This window comes from Gopherus evgoodei, chromosome 3 (assembly GCF_007399415.2).
Source record: "Gopherus evgoodei ecotype Sinaloan lineage chromosome 3, rGopEvg1_v1.p, whole genome shotgun sequence".
Taxonomy (NCBI): domain Eukaryota; kingdom Metazoa; phylum Chordata; order Testudines; family Testudinidae; genus Gopherus; species Gopherus evgoodei.
In genome coordinates this window covers 126,278,884-126,304,987 of record NC_044324.1, presented here as the reverse complement: position 1 = coordinate 126,304,987, position 26,104 = coordinate 126,278,884, and the positions used below count along the sequence as shown (strand labels likewise).

At 39.7% G+C, this 26,104-nt stretch overlaps 1 protein-coding gene across 1 annotated transcript in view; it reads left to right on the top strand.

Moving 5' to 3' along the window:
- SYNE1 (spectrin repeat containing nuclear envelope protein 1) overlaps nucleotides 1-26,104 on the top strand; it is a 402,501-nt gene that overhangs the window by 58,237 nt on the left and 318,160 nt on the right. Inside the window, exons 13-23 of the mRNA XM_030556596.1 lie at nucleotides 786-898; nucleotides 1,647-1,815; nucleotides 4,150-4,246; nucleotides 7,024-7,226; nucleotides 12,159-12,323; nucleotides 14,935-15,087; nucleotides 15,554-15,697; nucleotides 17,428-17,601; nucleotides 19,266-19,424; nucleotides 25,118-25,282; nucleotides 25,813-25,947. Coding sequence (XP_030412456.1) covers nucleotides 786-898; nucleotides 1,647-1,815; nucleotides 4,150-4,246; nucleotides 7,024-7,226; nucleotides 12,159-12,323; nucleotides 14,935-15,087; nucleotides 15,554-15,697; nucleotides 17,428-17,601; nucleotides 19,266-19,424; nucleotides 25,118-25,282; nucleotides 25,813-25,947 — 1,677 coding nt within the window. The remainder of the gene's footprint in view (nucleotides 1-785; nucleotides 899-1,646; nucleotides 1,816-4,149; nucleotides 4,247-7,023; nucleotides 7,227-12,158; nucleotides 12,324-14,934; nucleotides 15,088-15,553; nucleotides 15,698-17,427; nucleotides 17,602-19,265; nucleotides 19,425-25,117; nucleotides 25,283-25,812; nucleotides 25,948-26,104) is intronic.

Below are 26,104 nucleotides of genomic sequence, written 5' to 3'. Positions count from 1 at the left end.
TACAATAAGCTATCTAATCCCTCACATTTTGGCAGCCTTCTGAAGACTTGACATTGTTATGGTTACCGTTTTGGAAACCGTTGCCACTCATTCATTTTAATAAGTAGTCTCCAGGAAATCCTTTGAAGTAGTGTTGCTTGGTTACTATAGAAATGAGCTATTATGAGGCTTATGGTTGTTCATATCTTATCATAAGCCTACAGGTTTAGGTACTGCATTTAGTGTGGGTTTGTGTATTATATAGCATATAATCACTGAATCTTCTTGGTGCTGAGAGTCAGGAGTTCACTTCACATTGAATATTCAATAACACCAGGAACCCTGAATCTGCTGCTTTGTTTGGGGGCGGAGGAGGGCTTAGACTGATTGTGTAATATTTGAAATAGCAATTAATAAAAGCTGGTATTTGTAGTAAAGACATAAACAGTAAATTTAGCAAAATTATGTACTCATGAAATTTCAGCAATTGCAGACTTTATCTCAGATTAATCACATATAACCAGAGTTCATCGTGTTTCTTTAAATCTCTGAGGTAGTGCAAGTGCCATCTATTTTAAAAACTGCCAGAATTATAACACACAGCTTTACCAGAAGATCTCATAAGGTACTTTTGCTGTGCAGATGCTCAAGCTGCTATATAATGCTTTTATATTAGGAATTAACTTGCATGCAAATGCGACAGCATGTTCAAATACTTAACTACATTGACTCATCATTGCAGCCTTAAAATCATGCTTATTAGTTAGTCTGCTGTGAGCCTTTTCTCTCTCTTTGAATCAAACCAGGACCTGCTTAAAAACATAGATGGTCACAAAAAGGCATTTCAAGGGATCCACCGCGCTAGGTCTGTTAATGGAGTCCCTGTTCCACTGGAGCAGTTAGACGATATGGCAGAGAGGTAAGAATAATTTCAATCTTAAATGGAACCTCCTCTGTGAATGACAGAGAACCTGTTTACTTTATAATGTTTTCATGTAAAAATCAGATTTTACATTTGGTTCTTAGTTAAGAAGAATGGGAGCTGAAACAAATGAGAAATATATTGAAAAGCCTGATATTCATAATTGATAATGGTCAATTTGAACAAGTTATTGATTTTTCAGAGAGGAATAATTTTTCAGACAGACTCGGCATAGGAAGGAACATTATGTAACAACATAATGCTTATGAACAAATGGGAAGAGGGATGCTTTGGTAATGAAAACAACTTAGTCTTTACTTCTGTGTATAAACAGAATTATAAGATTTTAATTAGCAGCCTTCAGAGTGGTTATCATACAAAATTAAGTATTAGAGGGGTAGCCTTGTTAGTCTGGATCTGTAAAAGCAGCAAAGAATCCTGTGGCACCTTATAGACTAACAGACGTTTTGGAGCATGAGCTTTCGAGGGTGAATACCCACTTCTTCAGATGCATGCATATTCACCCACGAAAGCTCATGCTCCAAAACGTCTGTTAGTCTATAAGGTGCCACAGGATTCTTTGCTGCTTATACAAAATTAAATATGCCTTTAGGCATTGCATTAGATCAAGGAATGGGGATATATCTCACACATAACAAGGTAGCTTGAACCTATAGAAAAATCCTTCTGTTCCTCCTACATATTGAATGTTGCACTTTTTTACTACAGTATGATTCATTCCTAGGTTTAATTTTGTTGCATCTACATCTGAACTCCATCTGTTGAAAATGGAGTTTCTGGAACTGAAATACCGTCTGCTGTCACTGTTAGTCCTTGCAGAATCAAAGTTAAAGTCATGGATTATCAAATATGGAAGACGAGAGTCGGTAGAACTACTTCTACAAAATTATATTGTAAGCTTTTGTTCTTTGTTTAATTTTGTTGCATCTACATCTGTACTCCACTGCCTTGCCCCTTGTGTTGTGATTCACACCTATGTAAAGACAATGTAAAATGCTACCATAAGAGAAGGGCTGCATTTTACATCTACTTTGCACCGAATTTGAAGAGGTGTAAAGAATCACAGAAAGTGTAGGACAACAGAGAATCCAGTAGATGGCCCTCAATCCTGGCTGTGCTCTGGCTGGTTTGTGGTGCTCCAATGGTACAAAGTTCTTCTAACTCCAGCAGATCCAGCCTCTCTAATTAGGAGGATCTTTGGGTGATGCAGAACTACTATGGGGACTTCCACATCATTGCTCCTTGCAGACGGCTGCCCAGGGTATTGGGGAAGGGGGCGTGGTCAGAGATCTCTTACACCGTGGTGCCTAGCTGTCACTTGGCTCCTTGAGACTACTGGTGGCTTATTGAGAATAAAGCAGCTTTCAGATCAGTCTAACTGGTGTTGGGGGCTTCGCCCTGGGCAGAGCAGCTCTAAGAAGGGGGAAACACATAAGGCACATTTGAGCCCCCCTCAGCTGATCTGAATATTCATTAGCTGAGGTTCTTGCCCAATGTATTTATTATGTGCCATGTAAGATTTATGAAGTCCTCATATATTTATTCCCTTGCTTTGATGTGTTTCAGTTTTGTAAATGATGCGGTAGTTCCCCACATGACTGTTAGCAATCTGAACTGTTCCTTTTCAATATCTTCTTGTTTTGTTTGTTTTTGGAATGTCTACACATGCCAAAGTCAATTTACAGAGCAACAGATCTATAATTCAAAATAAAACAAATTCACTACCTGAGATAACTTTTCATTTAATAGTTAAAAATAAGATCTTTTCCTGCTTACTATAAAATAATGATCCAAAAACACCTTTCTCTCAATTATTTCACTTCCATTATGTTTTTAGTGCTCATCAAAGCAGTTCTTTGACGGTATTAATAATTATAGTTCTCTAGCCATTGCATATCAAGGATTCCATACTCTTAATGCTAATCTGGAATGGGCAAAGTGTTTAGACTAGAGAATACTCAATAATCACGTGCTTAACTTTTGAGAATGTGTGTTCCCATTTACTTTAGTAGGATTACTCACATTCTTACTAATGTTCTTAATGCTTTGCTAAATTGGGGTGGGGCTTCAGTGTGTATCTGATGATATAAAGTATGCTTGTATACTGCATAGCTAAATTAGCCCAACATGCCTTCATTGTACAACATACACTCTCTCAAAATGTTGGCAAAAAGTGTTTAAAAATCATATCAAGTCCCAGTTTTGTATTGGACACATAATTTAAGTCCTTTGGTGCCACTGTCCTTGGCAAAGCAGTGAGCCTGGTTAGCCTATCTGAAAAACAGGGCTAATATTTCTTGCACTTACATATCTGAAAGGAATGTTCAAAGGTAGGAAAACATTATTTCCATTTGACAGTTGGCATAACCCAAGAACTCAACCCTGAAAACTCTTAAGCACATTAACAACTTTAACAAATAATTTTGAAAAACAGATACATTTGGGAAAAAAAACCCAAATGACTGACCATCCATAAACAAAGAAAGGGACAACATTTGTTGAATAAGCATTCCCTATAAATTATTTACCCAGTTCTGTTTAAGAGCAAATGTTCAAAGCAGAATATAGAGTTTTAGCATCAACTGCAAAGGTAAAAACCTATGCAACACTTTGTAAAGCAGCAACCTTTAGTGTAGAATTTCTTTAATACCTTGTTCCATCTCTTCTGGAAGATGTGAATGCAAACTGAAGTTTGATGGAATATATTTCTTCTCTTTGAATGAAATCTGTCCCTTTGCAGAGGGTCAGCGCAAGGGCTATTCTGAAGCCTTAAGTGAGATTTAAATGGTGCATAGGTTTTGTGGTAGCCATCTGCATGAAGATTAATTTTGCCTTACTGAATTGTTTTCACTTAGATCTCAGCAGAGAAGGAGTTATCTAATAAATAGTGACTCTTCTTGCAATTCTTTGGCTTCTGCTGAATTCTAAGTATTAAGAAGTCTCAAGAATTCCAGCAAGAAAGAGCAATTAACAGGTTGCCTTATGAGCATGTTAAGAATATTCATCCTAAATGTACTATTGAAAAGAAAAGAAAAACCCTATGGGAGGAGACCATCCTGTCCTGTCGTTGTCAAAGGGAACTCTGGATAGAACTTTGTAAATTAAGTGGGGGATGGTTTGGTGAAATTGGAGAAATTGTATCTTAATACAATTGTAATTCAAAGGAATTGTCATTATTCCATGTGACATTTACTTTTACCCCTTATAACCATGTTTTTCCTTTTCAGTCTGTTATTGAAAACAGTAAATTCTTTGAGCAGTATGAAGTTACATACCAGATCTTGAAAAGGGCAGCTGAGATGTATGCCAAAGCTAATGGCTCAGGTAAATACCTCTGTATCTGTTTCAATTCTGAAGGCATTTTAGTCCTGTTGATTTTAATATCCTTTTTAAATTAGTTCCTCAGAGTATATTTAGAAGCCAATTCCTTCTGTGCAATACAGTTATACTGTAGCTGTAATTAACCATGTGGGATCTGACAAAACTAGAATCCAGTGGATTTCTGCCAGTGTGTGTTGACTGTGTGATTGTTAGAATATGCTACTGGAACATGAGGAAATCTAAGTGTTAATTGTAAAAATGTTCTTCCACTTTTGACTTGTAGAAAAGCACCCCTGGTTGCAACTGAAGATGATTTTGATTCACAAAGTGTGAAATTCACTCCGATGCAGAGGGCTAGCACAATGCCCAGGCAGGAAATAAGTCTCACATACTTTGTACTGGCCCTCTGCACCGGGGTGAATTTCACCCACTTTGAATAACTGGAAGGAGTTATGAAACGATAATATCTGAGAACTGAGTAACATAGGTCATCTGTGCTTTTTTGGGGGGTGGGGGGCGTAAAAAAGCAACAACCTCCTCTCAAAATATCTGGAATGGGGATTTAATGACAGTCACAAAAATAATATTAATGATGCAATTTGTGCCATTTTGAACAGCCTGGTGTTGGGGCAGTTCAGAGCAGCAGTTATCCAGGATGAAGTTGTAGAGGGATTGTTAGCCCTTGCTAAACTCCCCAGTACACATGGGGAAGCTGCACCATCCTGTTATCTCCAGGCTTAAGGGGAGTGGCCTTTTATTCCTGGTGTGCAAGCTGTGGAAGGATCTTTTGTATTACTGTGCCTCTGCACCTACGTGCAAAGCAGTCTCATCCAGTATCATCATTAGTAGAGACAATATTCACTGAAGTATCTTTCACAAGCTTCCCAGAATTACAAAGACTGATCAGAATGATAGGTGCAGTATACGATGACCTATGGATGGATTGGCTACTCTCTGTTCCACCTATACAACCCCACTGGGTCCAGTGAGGTTGCATGGATGGCTCTAGAGGCATCTGGTAGGGACTACTTTAAACACCGTCAAATAATAGTGCATCAATCTCTGGAGTGAGATGCTGCAGTTGGTAAAATGGCTTATGGATAGGGAGTGAAAAGGAATATCTTACCCATTTAAAGTGACATTGTCGACTCAAATTTGTCCCACAACTTAGATTTTTGTAAAAATACACTTTACAAAATGTAAGAGCAATATAAATTATTTCATGATTTTTTTAAAAATCCCAGCGATAAGTCAGTTTCCAACAAATAAATATTCACCTGAGTTGTTTGCAGCATAAATAGCGCAAACTAAAGACACTTAAGCTATGAATTCATTTCTTAAAGGATCCTGCATTGCAGAGGCATTATCTTTTTTCCTTAAAAAGAGGGAATCAAATGCAATGGTATGGCCCAGAAGTCAAGTATACCACTGACAGAAAATTCAAAAAGTAAATGACAAAAATCCAATGTCATTAATCTGGATTTACATGGTTGTAAATGAGAATAGATTTTCACTTAATATATTAATGCAAACTCTGCACTGAATCAGCCACACATACAGGTTTCTATTTCTCTTTCCTTGTTAAATATAATCCTTCCTATATTACCTTTTTGTGACTAGATGCATACACCAATAACATGCGGGATATGCAACATGACTGAATTAATGTGACATTCTTTGTATCCTTTATTTTATGCACTGTATGCTTAATTTCTCAACCTTAATGTTGCAAATGACATAGAGCTTGAGGAGAGGGTTGGGGGGTTGCCCATACTTTGGAGGATAAAGCTAAAATTCAGAACTGGGTTATAGATACAATGAAATTCAACAAAGACAAAGATGTATGGTGCTACCCTTAGAGAAGAAAAACAAAATGCATAAATACAGATGGGGAAAACTGGCTTGGCAGCAGCACTGCTGAGAAGGATCTGGGAGTTGTGGTGGATCACAACCTCAACATGAGTTAACAATGTGATGCTGTTTCAAAAAAATCAAATGTAATTTTAAGTTGCATTAACAGAGGCATAGCATGCAAGTCATGGGAGGTAATAGTATCACTCTACTTGGCACTAGTTAAGCCTCAGCTGGAGTACTGTGTCCAGTTTTGGTCACTACTGTCTAGAAAGGATGTAGAGAAACTGGAAAGGATCCAGAGGTGAGTGACAAAGATGCTGAAAGGGATGGAATGCAAGCCATGTGAGCAAAGGCTGAAAGAACTAGTTATGTTTAGTTTAGAAAAGAAGAGATTAAGGTGGGGAGGGGACACGAGAGCAATCATTAGATACTTGAAAGGCTGCTACAAAAGGATGGAGAAAATTTGTCCTCTCTTGCCACAGAGGGCCGGACAAGAGGCAATGGGTTCAAACTACAGCACAGCAGATTTAAATTAAACCTCAGGAAAAACTTCCTAACTGTAAGAACAGTAGGACAATGGAAAAGACACCTCAGGAGGTTGTGGAAGCTCCCTCACTGGAGGCTCTCAAAAGGAGGCAGGATAGCCATCTGTCTTGGATGGTTTAGACACAACAAATCCTGCATCTTAGCAGGAGGTTAAACCCTATGGTTTTATGATTCTGTGATTAGGTTGTGCATTTAATATACGTTTAAACAAACCTACTGATGCTGAAAAGAATATAAAATATAATTACTTAACAAGAATAATAAAAGAGAGTTAATATTTTTAATAAAAGAAACACATATTAAATACTTGGATAAATACTTCCAGGAGCTCCAAGACTTTAAGTTGGGTTTAAAAATTCAGTATGCTTTCTGTGTCTTAGTGGAAGAAGCAGAGAATGTGATGAAATTCATGAATGAAACAACAGCCCAGTGGAGGAACCTGTCGGTAGAGGTGAGAAGTGTGAGGAGCATGTTAGAAGAAGTGATTGCTAACTGGGATCGATATAGCAGCACTGTAGCTAGTCTGCAGGCCTGGCTGGAGGATGCTGAAAAAATGCTGAATCAGCCTGAACATGCCAAAAAGGTAAGGAATATTAGTTACTTCATCCAACCCCTGCATATGGCTTCTATGACTATTCTGTAAAAGTTTTATGACCTACAGGAAACAAGTTTAAAAAAAAAATATCAGTGCCCAAGTAGAGGGCTGTTTGCAAAAGACCGGCGAGAAGTTGTGGCAGATAGATGATGAGAGTTGTGGCAGGTTGAGATTTATGCATGGAATAATTCCTGCCCTGCTCTCTTCACTATCAGAAACCTTCACAAATGCATAGTAAACTTTCTATCTGAGCATATTTATCTTAGGTTTGTGTGTGCGTGCATGTGTGCACTCATGTATGCATGTATAAATATGGAAAGAGAACAAGCACACTTATGATGGTATAGCATAAAGGCTTTATTTGCATGAATTTAGGATGCTGCATTGTTGGCAAATGGCAAGCCAAGAATATGTTGTTATGCAGCTGACTCAGAACAAGTGCTATATCACACTGCATCATTATGTGTTCTGTATATGCCACATATTTTATAGTAAAACTGGTTTAATCCCTTTTCTTCTTTGCAACAGTTTAAGAGTTTGTGACCTGTTTTAATAAGGTCTTCATGTACAAGCATTTATGTGCAGTAAATATGATGCTTTTACCTTTTTGTTTACCACTTAGGTGACTTCTCTGAATAACCGCTGTGCCTGCAGCCAGTTTATCTTCGTATATATGTAGTTGTTTGCCCAGCAAATTAAAAAATAAGAATATTTTAAAAACTATTTTAGAAATTATGTAAATAGTTTAAAAGTTGTTCCAGCTATTGTGTGCATTTATATATTTCACCGTTAAGGCTGTCTGTCTCGGTATCATGAGTTGTGCACTGACCTCAGAGGGAATGAAAAATTATGACAAATGCTTTTTAGAAACTTCTTTAAATGACCTAAAATAGTTTTCACACATATCAATGATAACACTACAGTTTGAATGGCACAATTTGAATATATTTGGGACTACCAATAATAAATATCTCCTATTTAAAAAAATATCAGACTTTAATCCTGACACTAGCTAAGGATAGAATATTGCACATTGTGGGCCACAAGCCAGTTTAATTGTTTTGTTTTAGAAATTCAGTACTTTGAACTGGGGGGAAAGAAAGGAGCTTTTCTCATGTTTAAACAAAATTTGTGCCTGTAAAAGTTGTCTCAGTGTTTTGGCATCTTATAAATTGTCCGGGCTATGGTAGATTAATGGGACAGTCAGATGGTCATACACATGATAAATGCACATGGGTGTCGGTGGCTTATATGTGTGGTTTATGTTTGTGTGTATATATTGTTTTAAATGAAATATTGATATATTCTTTGCATATGAACATTTAAGTCAACATCTGTGTGTCAAGTCTGTTCTACAGTGTCACCTAAAGCAGATTTTAAAAACAAAATATGAACGTGTGTATAGTGCCACACGTGTGCTACTGATATCCATGTGATGAATTGTATTCATTGTGCAGCTTTGACCAGACCATCTGCACTCTCTCCACTCCGCTAATCTGTCTCCATTGGGACTCTTTGACTACTAGGGTTGCCAATTTTAGTTGGTCGTATTCCTGGAGTTTTCATCACATGATATGATATTTAATTAAAGATTAATCTTTAATTCCTGGAGACTCCAGGGCAATTCTGGAGGGTTGGCAATCCTATTCCAAATCTCTCAGCAGCTTCAAATAGCCAGTTTAAATAAATAAATAAATAAATAAATAAATACAGGACTCTGACACAGGAAAATTAGTCCCTTTCCCCAAAAATGTACAATTACTCCCTCATATTACACTGGCTCAAGGATCAGAATTGTTCCCAACTATCAGAAGGTAACAGAATTTGCTTGTGGTCCTAGGTGTTTTCAAGATGCTGTACTAGACCTTAAGAGAATGACATCATCACGTATGGCAAATCTATTTTAGGTCATTTAAAAGGCTTTTATAATTTATCAGGTATGACTTTCACTCTCACTGGTGTTTGTACAGTTCAGCTAATGTTAACAAAGGCATCCTGGCTTCTGGATGGATAGAGGTAATTAAATAGCATCAGTAGCATAAAATAAAACTTACTGAAATATTTCCAAAATATTTGTTCTGTAATGTGTGTGTCACATAGAAAATGCCTGATGCTGTGGTGTGATATAAGGGCTTTATGGCACTCATATAGAATGACCTACATAACTCACTCTTAAGTTCACTACTCATGAGAATTATGGTGCATCCCAAATGTAGGCCATAAAACCTTCATACCACACCATAATGCTTTCACTCTCTTTTATCTCCCTGTCTGATTACAAGTTGTATGTGTTTGCAATGCTAAAAGGGTCTTCCCCATTTTCCATTGGCTACCCCTAGTTTAAGAGATTCTAGCATGAACTCATTAACCTAAACAATTTTGAAACTTGCCAGAAGAGACTATCCTGGACTCGCATATTCCTCATACAAATAATTAAAATACAACAGAACAAATTCATCACTGAACAAATCCATCTTCTCTGTAACTCCATCAACTACCAGGAACTTTAACTAAAGATAAATTTGGCCCAGTAATTTCAAAGTTGCACAAGGATGCTATTTACTGGGAAATATTTGTGATGCCCCTGCATCATGCTGTCAGGAGGAGCAGGGTTTGTCACCTGCTGAAACCTGTCTTCCAACCTAGTGGATTCCTGAGAACCTGCAGATGACCTCAGCCATTCACAGGGAAACCCCACACCCTTTCAACCCCAGCAGTCCCTCTCACATCCCACCCAGCACAGCTCCATTGGAGCCATGATCCCAGGGCCTCTCCCCTGGCAGCTTCATTCAAGGCCTCAAAGGGATTATGGGGAGAATCCAAAAATAGTATAGCCTGAGACTGTATTCATTTTTTAAAGTCTTCCTTTGGGTCAGGGAGTGCCTCTCCCTCCAGCCTGCTCCCCAGCCTGCCCTGACTCAGCTTCCTCCTTCACGCTGACGGGTCTATGCAAAGAAACTTCTGCACGGTCTGGGGTGGGGAATGGTGCCTCAGAGGTATTCAAGCCCTGCTTCCCATTGCTGGAGAGGAGATTCACACCTGGAATGAAGGTCTACCTCTGCAGAGTAATTCGTTTTCCCATCTCATTTCTTCTTTGACCTCTTTGCTAAGTCTGCCAACAAGAGAACTGGTCAGTTCCTGTTCTGAAGGGGTTATTTTGTTGTGAACAATAGGAACAGGGCTGCTGTTTTTGTTTTCCTTCTAGCATACCTGGCATGTGTACAGCACTTTAAAAAACAACAAGGAAACGTTTATATAATATATCTGGGATGCTGTTGGGTATTTCCTGACAAATCAGTATTGTTATCTGGGCACCAGAGGAAAGCAACACTATTCTCAAACTCAAAGATGATGGAAGATGACACCCAGTGTACTCTGAGACGATGAAGCTTATTCACGAATATGTCTATGTACACAGTACAAGTGCTCTTTACTTATCTCTTCTTTAGGGATTTAAATAACATTGTGTTCAGTTATCTGTCCAACACATTTAAGCAATATGCTTCCATTTGACATTTTCTTTGTAGCTTATGGGAGGTGTTTTAAATATGGATAAGTTATGCTATCTGCATCACTTATTGTGTTGTCACAGGACTTTCCTTGAGATTGCGCTTCTTGATACAGCCATGAGCAAGAGGCAATGTGTAAACAGCAGCATCCCTGGAGCAGTGCTGGGAAGAATTGTACTTCAGACAGCTGTTTGAAGCACAGTTCCTCCCTGGATCCCCCTTGCTCTTGGGGCAGAGAAAAAAGGAAAAGGAAGATGGGGAGTCATTTGTTGGGGACCTCTCACAGCAGAAAATTAACACAAACACATACACATGCACACTCTCTTTCTCTCTCTCACACACACATCTCATATACACACCTCTCTCTCTCTCTCTCTCTCTCACACACACACACACACACACACACACACACACACACACACACACACACACACACACACACACACACCAGGGGCAGCTCTAGGTATTTTGCCACTCCAAGCAGGGCAGGCAGGCTGCCTTCAGCAGCTTGCTTGCTGGAGGTCCCCAGTCCCATGGATTCGTCGGCATGCCTGCGGGAGGTCTGCCAAAGCTGTGGAACCAGCGGACCCTCCGCAGGCATGCCGCTGAAGGCAACTTGCCTGTCACCCTCGCGGCGACCGGCAGAGTGCCCCCTGTGGCTTGCCACCCCAGGCACACGCTTGGCGTACTGGTGCCTGGAGCTGCCCCTGCACAGACGCCCACACCCTTCCCCAACCCCCAGGCTCAGCTGTGTAGCCTAGAATACTAGAGTGGGACATAACCAGGACTCCATCCATTCTCTTCTCCCTCCCCACTCGCCTGCTCTGAGATAAGAGTAAGCAGCCATGAAGCACTTGTTTTCCCCTCTGCTCTGAGGCCCACAATTACCTGCCCTGGATTTACAAGGGGGATTCTTCCTACTGTGCTGGCAGGAAGGCCAAGTTGCAATTCAGCCCATAGCGAATTAGTAGTTCATTGGCTTCAAATGAACAAAAGTAATCCTCAAATGTGTAGGAATTAAACAGAAATTAGGTGAAGCAATGACAATATTATAAATTAAGACTCAAATCCTTTTATCTTACTCGGGAGAGTAGTCCCATTGACTTCAGTAGTGCTGCCTACTTGATTAAATTGAGAAGGTACTGATCATCTATATCCATATTATAGATAAAGCTCTATAATAGAGTCTCCTCCATTAACACAGCAGGTTATCTTGATAGTTCTATTTTAAAATATTAGTTTGGAACATAAGAATTTACCAGAGTACCCAATGTTGGATGCTTCAGAGGATAATGTGCCTTGTAGGGAAAAGGTTTATCCATGTCCTTAGTTGGTGATTAGGTTTATACTTTATTGTGTAACATACTGACTTTTGCAAAATGTTTAGCAATGTTGCTTATATTGTGTTTAGGATTTTTTCCGACATTTACCTCATTGGATCCAGCAGCACACAGCCATGAATGATGCTGGTAACTTTCTTATTGAAACTTGTGATGAGACTATTTCCAGAGATCTTAAACAACAGCTGCTGCTACTAAATGGAAGATGGAGAGAGTTGTTTATGAAAGTTAAGCAAGTATGTGTTGTTATGATTGTATTTAAATAATTATTTTACCATTGCAGTGCAGCAAGACTGCCTAAGGTTTGCACCACTAAAGCCTGCATGGACAATTTACCAGGAGTCCAGGGGCCATGTCTAATGTAAATGTATATAATATGAAAATTGTAAATCAATACATGCCACCAGAATAGTTGGTTGCATTTGTACCTTTTTAGAAAGATGGCTAGAGATGGTTTGTTCAAGTTCATCAGAAAACATACTTCGTAGCTTATCTCCGTAATATTTGATCTTGACTTTTTAAAAAATGCACATTCTCTATAGTTAAGAAATTAAAATGATTTTCAAAAAATAGCCATTGTTTGTGTAAGTGGATGCATCTATTGCTTTTTAATGGGAGCTGCACCTACTTATCACAGGGCTAAAGCCAGTCAGCAGTAGAGGCAGCACGCATTAATCAAGCAGTCCCATTCCCAAAGCTATGATGACATCATTGTTGTCTTGTGCTCTGCAAGGCACAGAGAACAAAAAACTTTGCTTCAGGAAAGAGACTCACCTGGTTGGAAAATAAGTGTTATTTTAAGAAGTTATTCAAAATGGTGTGAGGCAAGATGTGAGATATAACTTGTACCAAAGTATTTAACAGCTTTATATATACATTTTAAAACATCTGCTTTGAAGTAATCATATGGCTAATGAATTTTTTTTATTTAATTATTTTTGACTACTCACCCGAGGCCAAATCCTGTTCTCCTTACCCTCATGCATATTCCCATTGCTGTCAATATATCACATAAGTAAAGTGGTCAGCATTTGGCTCTTATTTTTTTAAACTGTTGCTTTTACCATAGTCACAGCTTTATTATTTGCTAGTGATGGGCACTAATACCCAGAGTTTGCAAATACTAATACCCAGAGTTTGAATGCTCCCCTCACTCCTATTCCCTATCTCTCTCCATGACCTTCTAGAAATTCTCCCACTCAATTCTTTCCAGTATATTTTATATATATCTAACCTATCTAACCAGTTCTTCCTTCACCTCAGCCCTCAACTAATTCCCTGACTTCTCTCTCTCCTCAGTCCTCCCAGCCTCCCTCAGGCCATGTCTACATCTAAAATTTTGCAGCGCTGGTTGTTACAGCTGTATTAGTACAGCTGTATAGGGCCAGCGCTGCAGAGTGGCCACACTTACAGCAACCAGCGCTGCAAGTAGTGTTAGATGTGGCCACACTGCAGCGCTGTTGGGCGGCTTCAAGGGGGGTTCCGGGAACGCGAGAGCAAACCGGGGAAGGAGACCAGCTTCGCCGCGGTTTGCTCTCGCGTTCCCGGAGCCACCCAGCAAACCGCAGGGAAGGAGACCTGCTTGCTCGGGGTTCCGGGAACGAGAGAGCAAACCGGGGAAGGAGACCAGCTTCGCCGCGGTTTGCTCTCGCGTTCCCGGAACCACCCTGCAAACCGCAGGGAAGGAGACCTGCTTGCTCGGGGTTCCGGGAACGAGAGAGCAAGCCGGGGAAGGAGACCAGCTTCGCCGCGGCTTGCTCTCGCGTTCCCGGAGCCACCCTGCAAACCGCAGGGAAGGAGACCTGCTTGCTCGGGGTTCCGGGACCGAGAGAGCAAACCGGGAAAGGAGATCAGCTTGATTACCAGAGGCTTCCTCGTTCCACGGAGGTCAAGAAAAGCGCTGGTAAGTGTCTACATTGGATTACCAGCGCTGGATCACCAGCGCTGGATCCTCTACACCCGAGACAAAACGGGAGTACGGCCAGCGCTGCAAACAGGGAGTTGCAGCGCTGGTGGTGCCCTGCAGATGTGTACACCTTCAAAGTTGCAGCGCTGTAACTCCCTCACCAGCGCTGCAACTTTCTGATGTAGACAAGCCCTCTGTTTTATGTGGCTACCTCTCTCCCTGCTGAGCTGCAGATGCTGATGCATTTATATTTCCTGATGTTAATAGCTTCACAGTCAAATGCTGTCAACAATGCAGAGAATGTGAATGGATTGGCACCAGGACCTTAGTGGAGAGGCTACCATATTTGCTGTATCATTAAAACCAGATCCCCAAAGACACTGTTAAAGGGTTGCAGTGACTGAGAATACTAGAAGACTATTTGCATTTTACCCACTGAACTGATAAACTAGCAAATCACAGTTTGAGAGAAAGTAGATGCTCAGATGGGATGTGTCCTTGTCTAGGTCCAAAACCGTGTAAAGGGTAAAATACAAAGCCTCAAAAGGAAGGCTACTGGTAGATCAGGAGCAGTGAGTTGGGGAGTTGGGTCCACTTCAGAAACTGGAGAGAGAAAGGAGTTTTCGAAGTGATCCAAACTTTAAAATATGTTTGGGTTTTCTTTCGTGGATGGAATTGAAGTGAGGGCCATTTAGGGGGTTGGAAACAAGTTTTCCCATTTCTAAAAAGAACTATGTGCTTCATTAATCAATACAATTTTTTTAGAAACAGCCAGCCAATGACATGCTGGACCCTTAGCTTAAAAGATCACTAGCAAATCACACTGAAGAAAAAGAAAAGAAAAATTAAACAGTTACTCCCAAGAACGTATTAGTTTCCTTAAGCAGCAGCATTGCATATTTTGACATGTTCTTTGTGTTTTTATTTTCCATTTTTCATAGTATGCTCGGGCAGATGAATTTGACAGAATGAGGAAGGAATACTTGGATAGTGTTGCCACATTGTCTACCTTTGCTGATTGCACTAATGGAAAATTTTCTGTGCCTGTTGAAGTGTCCTTTCTAAATGTCAAGATGTTTATCCAAGATTTGGAGGTGAGTTTCTTCCTTCTGTCTGTCTGTCTCTCTCTCTTTCTCTCTTTTTTCCTTCCCAGAAGAGAGAATTATTTAACTATTTAAATTTATAAAAGGATCAGAAGGTTATTTATTTACATAGCCATTATCAGCACTTTTATGCTACAATGGTGCATTTTGTGTTTTAGGTAATCTAAAAGATTGCATTCTATGAGTGACGTTTCAGGAACACATTTCTAATGCAACAAGCAGGGGTGTCGCTAGATTTTCAGCTGACTGATGAACTTTAATACAGAGCTTTGCAGATGAACTCCTCCGCTTAGTATATATCAAATGCATTCTGGACCTGGTCCAACGCTCGCTGAAGTCAATGGAAAAAATCCCATTGATGTCAATGGGAGTTGGATCTATTGCCTACAACTATTGTGAGAACAAGCTGCTGTGCCACATGAATTTGTAACAGTACCTGTTAAAATATTTGTTGCAGGATATTAAACAGAAGGTGCCTGTGATGGAAGCTCAGTACAAGATAATTACAAGGACAGCACAGCTTGTTACCAAGGAAGTTCCTCAAGAAGAAGTCAATGAAATGCTTGCAACTATGACAGGGATCAAAGCACAACTAAGCAAGGTCCTGGAATATCTTTTCTGCTGTGCAGTGTGTTTACTGTTTGCCTAATAATTAAAGATGGGCCCAAACAGAAACCATGTAGCCAAGTGTCACACCAACCCCAAGCTCGTGGGACTCAGTAAAATGGGACCCATATCTGAACCAGGCCTAGTGCTGGTTGCTTATGATTTGTTTCACACAGTGAGTTTTTATAAAGCCAAACCTACACTCTGGTTTGGACCCCTCTTTATTTCCAATGGACACGAGCTAAAACCTAAACTATTTATGTTAAACATCTCTTCTCTCCCTCCAGACCTTGGGGGGTTAGATAAAATGGGAGCCATATCTGAGTCCCCCACCCTGGTTTGAGTTTTTCTTTTTTCATAGTTGAAACCACCCCACTTTTGTCCATCTGATTCTGTACTAAAGTGACATTTATGAGCGGTCTTTGAAAAATATGCTTTCACATGGGCAATTTACTTAAAAAGAAAACTTACGTTAGAATTGTTGATATTTTCAAAAATAGCTGGGTGGGCTTTGTTTGTTTTTTGGTATAACTAAAGTATTTGAGCTAATGCATAAACTTGGAAAAAATCGTTGAAGTTATATATATTATAATGTTTCAGGTGTATGCATTTAGACTGAGTGCTAGCTCCCACACCAGGATGTCAGTACATATATATGATAGACCAGTGCACACTTTTCATATGCAAGTTCCTCTCCCCACCAAATGCTGTGCATTAGTCAGACCTGTCCTTACAGTCAGAGTGTTGTAAGCAGCTTCTTCGTGAAGTCATTAACACTCCTCCTGAGTTGAATAGATGGTTTTATTATATATGAGATACTCTTTCTTACCCGTATCATCTCATGGAGCTTAAGCCTGAGCATGGAATCTCAGCTTGTGTCACTACTGTTGCACTACATCTAAACTGACAAGCTGTCCCCAAAAACACACCCACACTTCTATAGTGAAAGTGTGAGTGTTTTTGTCCAACTCAAACTGGCCGAGAGCCCCACCCCGATTGCTCTACTGTTGGGAAATACAGAGAAATATATAGGTGTAAAAATCCAAACAAAACACACACACACACACACACACACACCACCACCACCACCACCACCACCACCACACCCTTTGTCAGTATTGTCTTCTTAACCACCTCAATAAAGGGGATGGAGTAGTGAAAGACAGAAGCTGAGTGGGAAGTAGTGATGGAGAACTGAAGAGGGACAGTGGGGAGAGATAGATGATCTTGCAAATCATATATTGCAACACTCCTGTGTAAGGGATGCAGGATTGGGCCAGAGACAATGTAGAGAATGAGAGAAAGAGAAGCAAAAGAAATGGAGAAAGGAAGGGATATGTAGAAAAAGTGAGAGTGGAAGGTTGGGGTGGAAGAGAGAAGGAGGGAGTTGGAAGGGGAGAAGAAGAAATGCAGGAGAGAGACCATGAGGTAGAAGGTAGCAAATAATGTAATCGAGAATAAAAGAAGAGTTCCCCCACACAAAAGTTCAGATGATATCTAGTGCACATATATTAAAATAACTGTGGGTGAAATATACTATCAGATCCTGAAGTACTTGATATTAATGGTAATTTTGCTTGAATAAGAACCAAATATCAGGTCCAATTACCTTTAAAAGAGGGAGGGGGCTTATGTAAAGTAGTGTACATGGAAAAGTTATTTATTGTTTATTGCATTTCAGTAACTTTCTGTTGTAATGAGATTTGTTCTTTATGTTGCCAAAAGACTAAGGAATGTTGCCCTGTCCTGCTCTATGAAGCTCAGCAGCTGCTGTCTCCTCTGGAAGAATTAGAAAAGCAAATTACATATTTTTATGAGTCTCTTGAGAAAGTCAATGAAATAATTTCTGCCTTAAATCCTGAAGTGCAACCTGCAGCTGTTTTTAAACAAAACCATCAGGTAAGTTTAAAGAAAACACCCAAAACCCAATCTGGAAAATATGAGACTCCCTGTGAGTATTTATGCAACACATTAGATTGTTAGGACTCTGGATTGCAGCAGCAAGAATTGAGGAGCAATTCTTAATTGAGTGGCAATTTCTTAATCTTCATTTAATAATATTTAAACACTTTCTTTGGGATACAGATGCCAGCTCTACAATTCACCTCTGCCCACCAACTTTCCCACAAACTCACATAAATTGAAAGTGGATTTCTTGGTTTCGTCTCTCACTGAAATCAGTGGGAGACTTTCCTTTGATTTAAATGGAAACTACATTAGGCCCCTATACAATTGCACACAGCAGCAGTGAACACTGAGATTTCCTTGAGAATGCTTAGGAACTCTCATTGATTTTCATGGGTTTCCCATGTGTTTGACAAGAGTTTTCTTTGAAGTCATTGGAGGTGGGGGAGATATAATGTAATGGAGCCTTAAATTTCTACCTGTCCTGCAGGAAGAAATGCAGGAACTCAGTGTTAGACAATGAAAGAACATATTGGATCCAGAAGAAAATATCTCAGGTTGACTTCTTGCATCTGTAATGTAAGGCTGGAATGTTAAAGGGCTGTTTAGTGTCAAGTACAGGGAAATTATATTGCTAGCAGAATAATGGACTTAGTACAGTATATGAAAGAACAGTGAGAAATCATGTTCTAATTGCAATGACTATGGAGATGTGAGCCACACTTCAGTCAGGGAGGGCCTGTGCTCCACCAGTGATTTGAAGCTATGTCTTTGTTTTTTGAAGAATAATAATATTGGGCTGCTGAGCTTGACTGTGCGTGTAAGCCAGTCCAGCCTTGATCTAAACTCTCTCACTGTTCTGAACAAATCCTGTCCTGTCTGAGCATAGACCAAATGAAACAGGTGTCAGAGCTGCAGAATGAGGAGAGTGCATTATCATGAAGTCTCCAGCTTTTAGATTACCATAGCCTAGACATCATACTTTAAGTAAATGGCTTATTTCTGCTAAGAGGATTTACCAACCATGGAACTGAGAGTCGTGACAGTCTGCCAGATTATACAGAGGCTGCTGATTTCTGATGAGTAAATCATGGAACAGATAGTTCATTAAACAGTAAAGGGTCACAGTGTGCTTTCCTCTCATGAGAATTAATGAGATTTTTCTTCTTATTTGTGTAGCTGTAGTTACTGATTCTCTTGTCTAATGATTTGTTGTGGTCATTTAAATTCCAATAATGGGATTGATAGATGGCATGGACCATATGTGTAAGCATTTAGCAAGCACTCTTTTATCTACTCACTGAATAAATGAAGACATCTGTTTTGCAATCGATACTGTGGGTATAGATATTAATAATACCCAAATCAAGAATAATGACAGAATCACAAAGCCAGAAAAGACCCTTGCATTTTGTAAAACTACCCATATGGATCCTATCCTGTAAGCTATGACTGAATTCCTGTGGATGGGGCTGAGCACCCCTGGAAAAAGTTTGCAGGATCTATATTATTCTCTCTCATGTCTTGTTTAAATTGTTCTTGATGGAGCCTGATCATGTCCATTTTCTTATTGTCACAAATGCCCCTCTAGGTTTTTTTTCCTGAACTTTTCCTTCCATTGTTTCTGGCCAGAACAGAATTGTGTTTCTTTCTTTCAGGATTTGGTAGCATACCAAGAAAACTGCAAGAAAGCTCTGTCCCTGATTGAAAGAAACAGTCAGGGCATTCTGAAGTTTGTGGCTTCGAGTAAGATGTTACAACATTTTGATCCATTGATGCTTCAGAAGAAGGTCACAGAGATCCAGGTCACTTTTCAGGTAGTTTTGCTGCTTCTTAGTATATTTTTGAGAATCTCTTAGAGTATGTCTACACAGCAAAGAAAACCTGCGGCTGGACTGTGCCAGCTGACTCAGACTCGTGGAGCTTGGGCTGTGGGGGTGTTTCATTGCTTTGTAGATTTCTGGGTTCAGGCTGGAAACCGAGCTCTGGAACCCTCCAACCTTACAGGGTACTAGAGCTCAGGCTCCAACCCGAGCCCAGATGTCTACATAGTAGTGAAACAACACTGCAGCCTGAGCTCTGGAAGCCCGAGTCAACTGACATGGACCAGTCACAGGGGTCTAGTTGCTGTCTAGACATACATACCCTTAATATGCACTTGTTACTGTGTTCTCTTTGCTTTCTATCAGTCTTCAGCTGTTGCCACAAGGAGCAAAAGAAGTTTCCTTTGTTTTTCTCTTCTCCTGACATCCACATACTCTTTAAACCAAAAACGGGGCTTATGTGTATTATAAAACTTGCACTGATGTAACTAAATTACTTTAAAATCTAATATACTTTTAATACTTCAATACAATATACTTATACACAGCCACGGATGCTCATTCTCACTGAAATCTTTCTCTTACTCCCATCTGTACCAACAGTGCCATGATACAGTGGGATAATTCATCTTTTTTAGAATTTGAAGTTGCAGCAGAAATAAAGACTAGATCAGTGGGAGCGGAGGAGATAATTCACAAAGCTCTGTGAATTGAGACTCTCAAGTTTTTCATGGTGTCCTGTGTTCAGGAAGCTTGGGGTCTGCTTCTCCATGTAATGACCTAGAGATCAGAAGTCCTCTGCGCCCCTCTGATAACCTGAAATCAACAGAGAAATCCCACAGATTTCAGGCCATCTGTTCACAGGGTTTGAAGATCCACACTGAGGGACTGCCCTTCTGTGTTACTGCCCAGACCTCCCTATCAACATGTGTTATCAGGGCTCTCATTTGCAACCATCTGTTCATGCACCCCACCCCACTCAAAGAATGGAGCATGGCGATTTTTGCAAAACTCAGTGTTTCTGGATTTGTTTTTCCACTGGAAATAAATCACAGTTACAGTTGGTTTGTATAGTACTCTACATTTAGTGCCCAAATCTGTCTCACTTACTCACTTGAAGTAGCATTTTACTCTGTGAATAGTTTCAATGATATTTTCTGCACTATTTGAGTAGTAAAGTACTTACATAACTTTAGTAAGTGTAACAAAGTCTGGCACATAATTATCCAGTATGGTTTAGAGTCAGATTTTCCAAATTTTGGTTTCAAGGACACTCCTTTTAATGTACTATTCAATATAAGGGTGGCATAATTGGACTCTTAATTACTCTACGAAATGTAATGTCTTGAATTTTAAGCTACATTGAAGTGCTGATTGTTTAAATCAGGGGTTCTTAAACTGGGGGTTGGGACCCCTCAGGGGGTTGTGAGGTTATTACATTGGGGCTTACAAGCTGTCAGCCTCCACCCCAAACCCTGCTTCGCCACCAGCATTTATAATGGTGTTAAATATTTTAAAAAGCGGTTTTAATTTGTAAGGGGAGTCACACTCAGAGGCTTGCTATGTGAAAAGTCTGAGAACCGCTGCTATCATTGAGCGTTTCTGAACATCTGGATTCTCGGTGAAGATCTGTAGATGTCATTATATGGCTTATAATTTAAAAAGTGTTTTCTTGGGTTATATTTATGGGTTACAAAGACAGGTTCAGTTGATGGAGCTTGATAAGTAGCTCATGTTATACAGTATTCCAGTCTTATAATAGTGGGTAGTTACTTTTATCTCAGTTTACATTTGAAGAAGACCTACCTCACGGGGCAGAGCCAGCCTTAGTATATTTGTGGACCTGGGGATTAGTATTTTTCAATGAATGGAACCAGTTCCTATATGAACATACTACTGTGCACAGTCAGCCTGGGAATTTTGGGGAGATTGAGAAAGATGATTATTTCAGGCACCCCAAAAGTATGGTTCAGTGTTAGGGCATTAGTATAGGATTTTGGGGACCCAGGTTCAAGACTCTGTTCCATCAGAGACTTCCTGTATGACCTTAAGTAAGTCACTTAGCCTCTTGTGCCTCAGTTCCACATCTGCAAAACAGGCATAATAATACTTGCCTACCTCACAGGATGTTGCGAAAATAAATATGGTAAAGAGAATGTGGCACTTTGTTATGTAGGAGTTAGGTATTGTAATTAACTGACATATTTTCTATAACAGAGGTTTTCAAACTGGTGCATGGAGAGATGTTCAGGGGTGGGCATGATACATGAGGCATTTTTTACTTTTTAAAAATTGGTATTACTAAGGCCCCACTTAGTTAATAATATTGTAGAAATTGAAGATCCCTCAACATTAGCCTTCCACCACAGTTTTGTTAGCCAGGTGCCTCCAACCAACTGGGGCCAACAGTGGGAACCCTGGCCATCAACCGTCACGGGCTAAGGCTCCCATTGTCAGCCCCATGTATGGCAGAACTCCCGCTGTCAGCCACTCGGCTGACAAATTTGCAGTGGAGTCCTAATATTGTGGGATCTGCAATTTCCACAATATCGCAAATTAAGTACAGCCTTCAGTAGGAGTAAACATTTTGCAACTGATTTGATCAGCTGGACTTTTTTGAACACTACAAGGCTGCTGATGCAGTACACAGGAAAACGTTGCCATATATGTAATTATATGCCAATGATCATTTCTATAGCAATAATTTCCTTTCCTGCCTTCCAGTTCAGTGTATCATATCCTGTCATTACAGCAAGCAGTTATGCCATGCTTATTCCGCTGGTGAAAAATGGATTGGTAGTTATTGCCAAAGGATGGTAGTGTTCCGAAACGAAAGGCAGAAGCTGAAATGGCTGAACTCATTACAGACAAAAAAATCTGCAAAAGCAAGAAAATTTGATTAAGCATATTTGCATTTTGGTTTCACTTCCATTGCCGTTAGCAGAGAAGTCAGGCCTCAGTGTGTAGTGTGTGCAGTAACTTTAGCAAACAATAGCCTGGAGCCAACAAAATTAAGATGCCATTTAGAAAGAAAACATGGTACGAAAGAACAGATTTTTTTCGAATGAAAGTACAAGAAATTAACCAACAGAAAAACATAGTGAAAAATGTGGTATCCACGTCTGCAAGTGATTTAAAGGCATCATATCCAGTTGCATACCACATTGCCAAGAATAAAAAGCCTTACACAATTAGGGAAAAAACTGATTCTCTCAGCAGCAATTGACGTTGGCAGGACTAGGCTTGGAGACAGTGTGGCAGAGAAGTTAAAAATGGCCCTGCTGTCAGACAACACAGTCAGCTGCCAAATCTTTGACATGTCAGAAAATATCATGGCACGGCTGATCTCTCGATTGCAAACCAGTTTATTTAAAATTCAGTTGGATGAAGCAATGCATATGTCAAAAGCTCATTTAGTTGCCTATGTTTGGTACTCTCACAAAACATCAGTATTGGGAGTTTTTTTAGTTCTGGAAGCCAATTAAGATTCATGCAACTGGATCTGAACTGTTTAACATTTTAAATGACTTTCTAACTTCTCACGAGTTGAAGTGGGAAGCCTGCATTGAAATCTACATGGATAGAGCCCCTTCTGATTCTGAAAGTAGGGCAGGCTTAAAGGCCAAAGTGTTTGAAATTGTGCCTCATATGTTGTGGACTCATTGTGTGATACACTGCAAAGCTCTTGCAAGTCGAAACATGGATCACCTACTTACGATTCTGCTGTTAAAACTGTGAACTTTATCAAGACGCAGCCCACAAAGGTACTTCTCTTTGCAATGCTTTTTGCAGAAATGGGAGCAGAGCATGATGCTTTGTTGCTTCACATGGAAGTCAGTTGGCTATCAGTGGGAAAGTGTTGCAACGTGTTTATGAACTGAGAAACGAAATTTGACTTTTTCTGATGGATTTTAATTTCACCAGTGTGGAGACACCGTGTGATCCCTGCTGGCTTGTGCTTTTGGCTTACCTTGCTGATATTTTTGACAAAACAAATTCTTTTTGCATTGTCTTTTTGCAAGGAGCAGAAAATACTATTTTTTACCTGCACAACAAAATACCAGCATTCAAGAGAAAACTAGATCTCTGGAAAATAAAAATCAAAACTGGTTTAAGTATTCCAGTTCTGTTGTTAACTGATGTTATCGACAAAACAGAACTATTCAGTGTTGTGGAGCCAACTGAGAATCACTTGACTTCTCTCAGAGCCAGTTTGGGTAAATATTTTCCCAAAGGAAGCACACCCCTGAATAACTGGATTATCCAACCTTTTGTAGCTGAGGCAGTGACCTTGTCCCATCTCTCAAATGACATTCAGGACAAGCTGATTGAACTTCAAAGTGATAGCACCTTGGACATTCAATTTAAAAAAGAGTCTTTGGGGGGGTTTTGGTTGAAAGTTGGGTCATAATATCCTGCTTTGTCAAAGTGTGTAATCAAAGCCCTTTTATCGTTTGGTTCATCTTATTTGTATGAAATCAGATTCTCTGTGTTGGCTGTGCTAAAGACAAAGTACCATCTGAGACTGGAAGTGGAGGACAACCTCAGAATGTCAGTTTAAAAAAAAAATCCTTACAAATTGATAAACTTTCCACAGAGAAACAGGCACACCCTTCACATTAAAGTATTGGTGTACTTGTAATTTAATTAAAGTTGTGTTAAGGTCTCTGTTAGGTTTATGAATAGGCTATCAAGCATACTTTTGCATGTGTCTGTTTTTGTCTGGATTGGGGGAGGACACAACCAAAAATTATAATTCAAAGGGGAGGTCTCTGCTCCCAAAGCTTGAAAACCACTGTTCTTTAAAGTGTCTCTGGTGAGCACGGGTTGTTGCCATTGTAAGTATCTTCAGTCTTCTTGCTGCAAGTGCAGCTAGGTAAGCTATGGAAAAGTTTTTTTGATTGTTGGTTTTCTGTGGGGGCTTATTGCTCCAAGCCCTTTGCAGGTTTTTTATGCATCTTGGTGAATAAGAGAACTTGTGTATTTGAACTCTAGAAACATTAGCTAACACAGACACAATATATTCTCCATTCTCTTCCCATCAGTAAGTATTGTTCCTCTTATTTTGCAGATTAGGAAACTAAAGCAAAAAGTTAAGTAATTTGACAAACACCACAGAAGGACTGAGTGTTAGAGTTGGGATTAAACCGTAAGAGTGACTGTCTTTCACAGTACTGAGCAGTATTCACAGTGCTCAGATGCAGGCAGCTAGATGGAAATAGGTTTTTTGCCAACCTCCGCATCTGGAGGTTGGTTTAGGCCCCTCAAAAATCAAGAGACCTGTAGTTAATGGGTCTCAAATGCCAAACCAGGGTATCTCTGATGGGAGGGGACCATGAATAACTTGTGATCTTTAGAAAACTCCCAGTAACAAACTTCCTACAGTACCAGCCAGTTTACATTTCAAGACTTGCTTTGCATAAAAAAGATCTAAAAAAGGTTATAATGATAGGTCATATGGACATCCCCCAGATTCATTACCTTAGATTTATTTTATGTTAATGGGAGAATGAGATTAGCATGGACATTTATAGGTACCAGAGGAGAAGCTGTGAACACCATAAACCCAAAGGTCAGCCGGAAACATTTTAATGAAGGACTGTGGATAGTATAGTCAATAAAGATCATCATTCAGAAAATAATCTGGGAAAAAATACAAGATCATTTTTTCTTCACTTATAATGTAGGATATGGTCAAGAAGACTGGTGACTGGAGAAAAAATGTAGAGGCAAATAGCCATTTGATGAAACAATTTGAGGAGTCCAGGGCAGAACTAGAGAAAGTGCTACAGATTGCTAATGGATACCTAGAAGAAAAAGGAAATCCTGAAGAACTTCTCAGAAAACATACTGTGAGTAGATTCTGTGACGTTCATTGCAGTCACTATGTAGGCTTTAACAATGGACATATGTTACACTAGTACAAAGTCTATTTAATCTTATAAATGACATGGAATTTGATGTTAGAATGATACTGTTCAGGAGGACGTAGTGGCAAGAAAAAATATAGGAGTTCTTATTAAGTAAATGAGCTAATTGGTAATATTACTACTTTTATTCTTCTTTAAAAATACTGTTTCAGTGCAGAATCCTATGTCTATAAGCTACCAACTCTGTACAGTTACTGAAATGTACAAGAGTTAGTTGATTCTCTACTTTAGAAATTATTCAGGAATATCTCCTGCTAACTCCTCCAACTTCCTGCTGAATACTGTACCATTTCTTAACTTGAATTCTGTCTTTTTAATGCAGCTATTTTCCAAACTTGCGGAGAGCTTGTATGTGGTAGTATAAAATATGTAATTCTGAACTTCATTCCTGCTGCTTTCCATATCAATAACACTGAGCAACTTATTCTTCTAACCTTTACTTTCAACATCAGGAGTTTTTCAGCCAGTTGGACCAAAGAGTGCTTAATGCCTTCTTGAAAGCTTGCGATGAACTTACTGACATCCTTCCTGAGCAAGAACAACATAGCCTGCAGGAAGCTGTTCGGAAACTCCATAAGCAGTGGAAGGTTAGTATTTAAATTAGAACTCTGGAATTGTAAACTGAATAGCTTCAGAGACCCAACTGCCCAAGCAATATGTTGTGGATGGAAACTGGGGACATCTTGTCCCTCTTCTTCCTTTTTCCTCTTTCTGAATAAGTAAAAAAGACACATTGACTGTAAA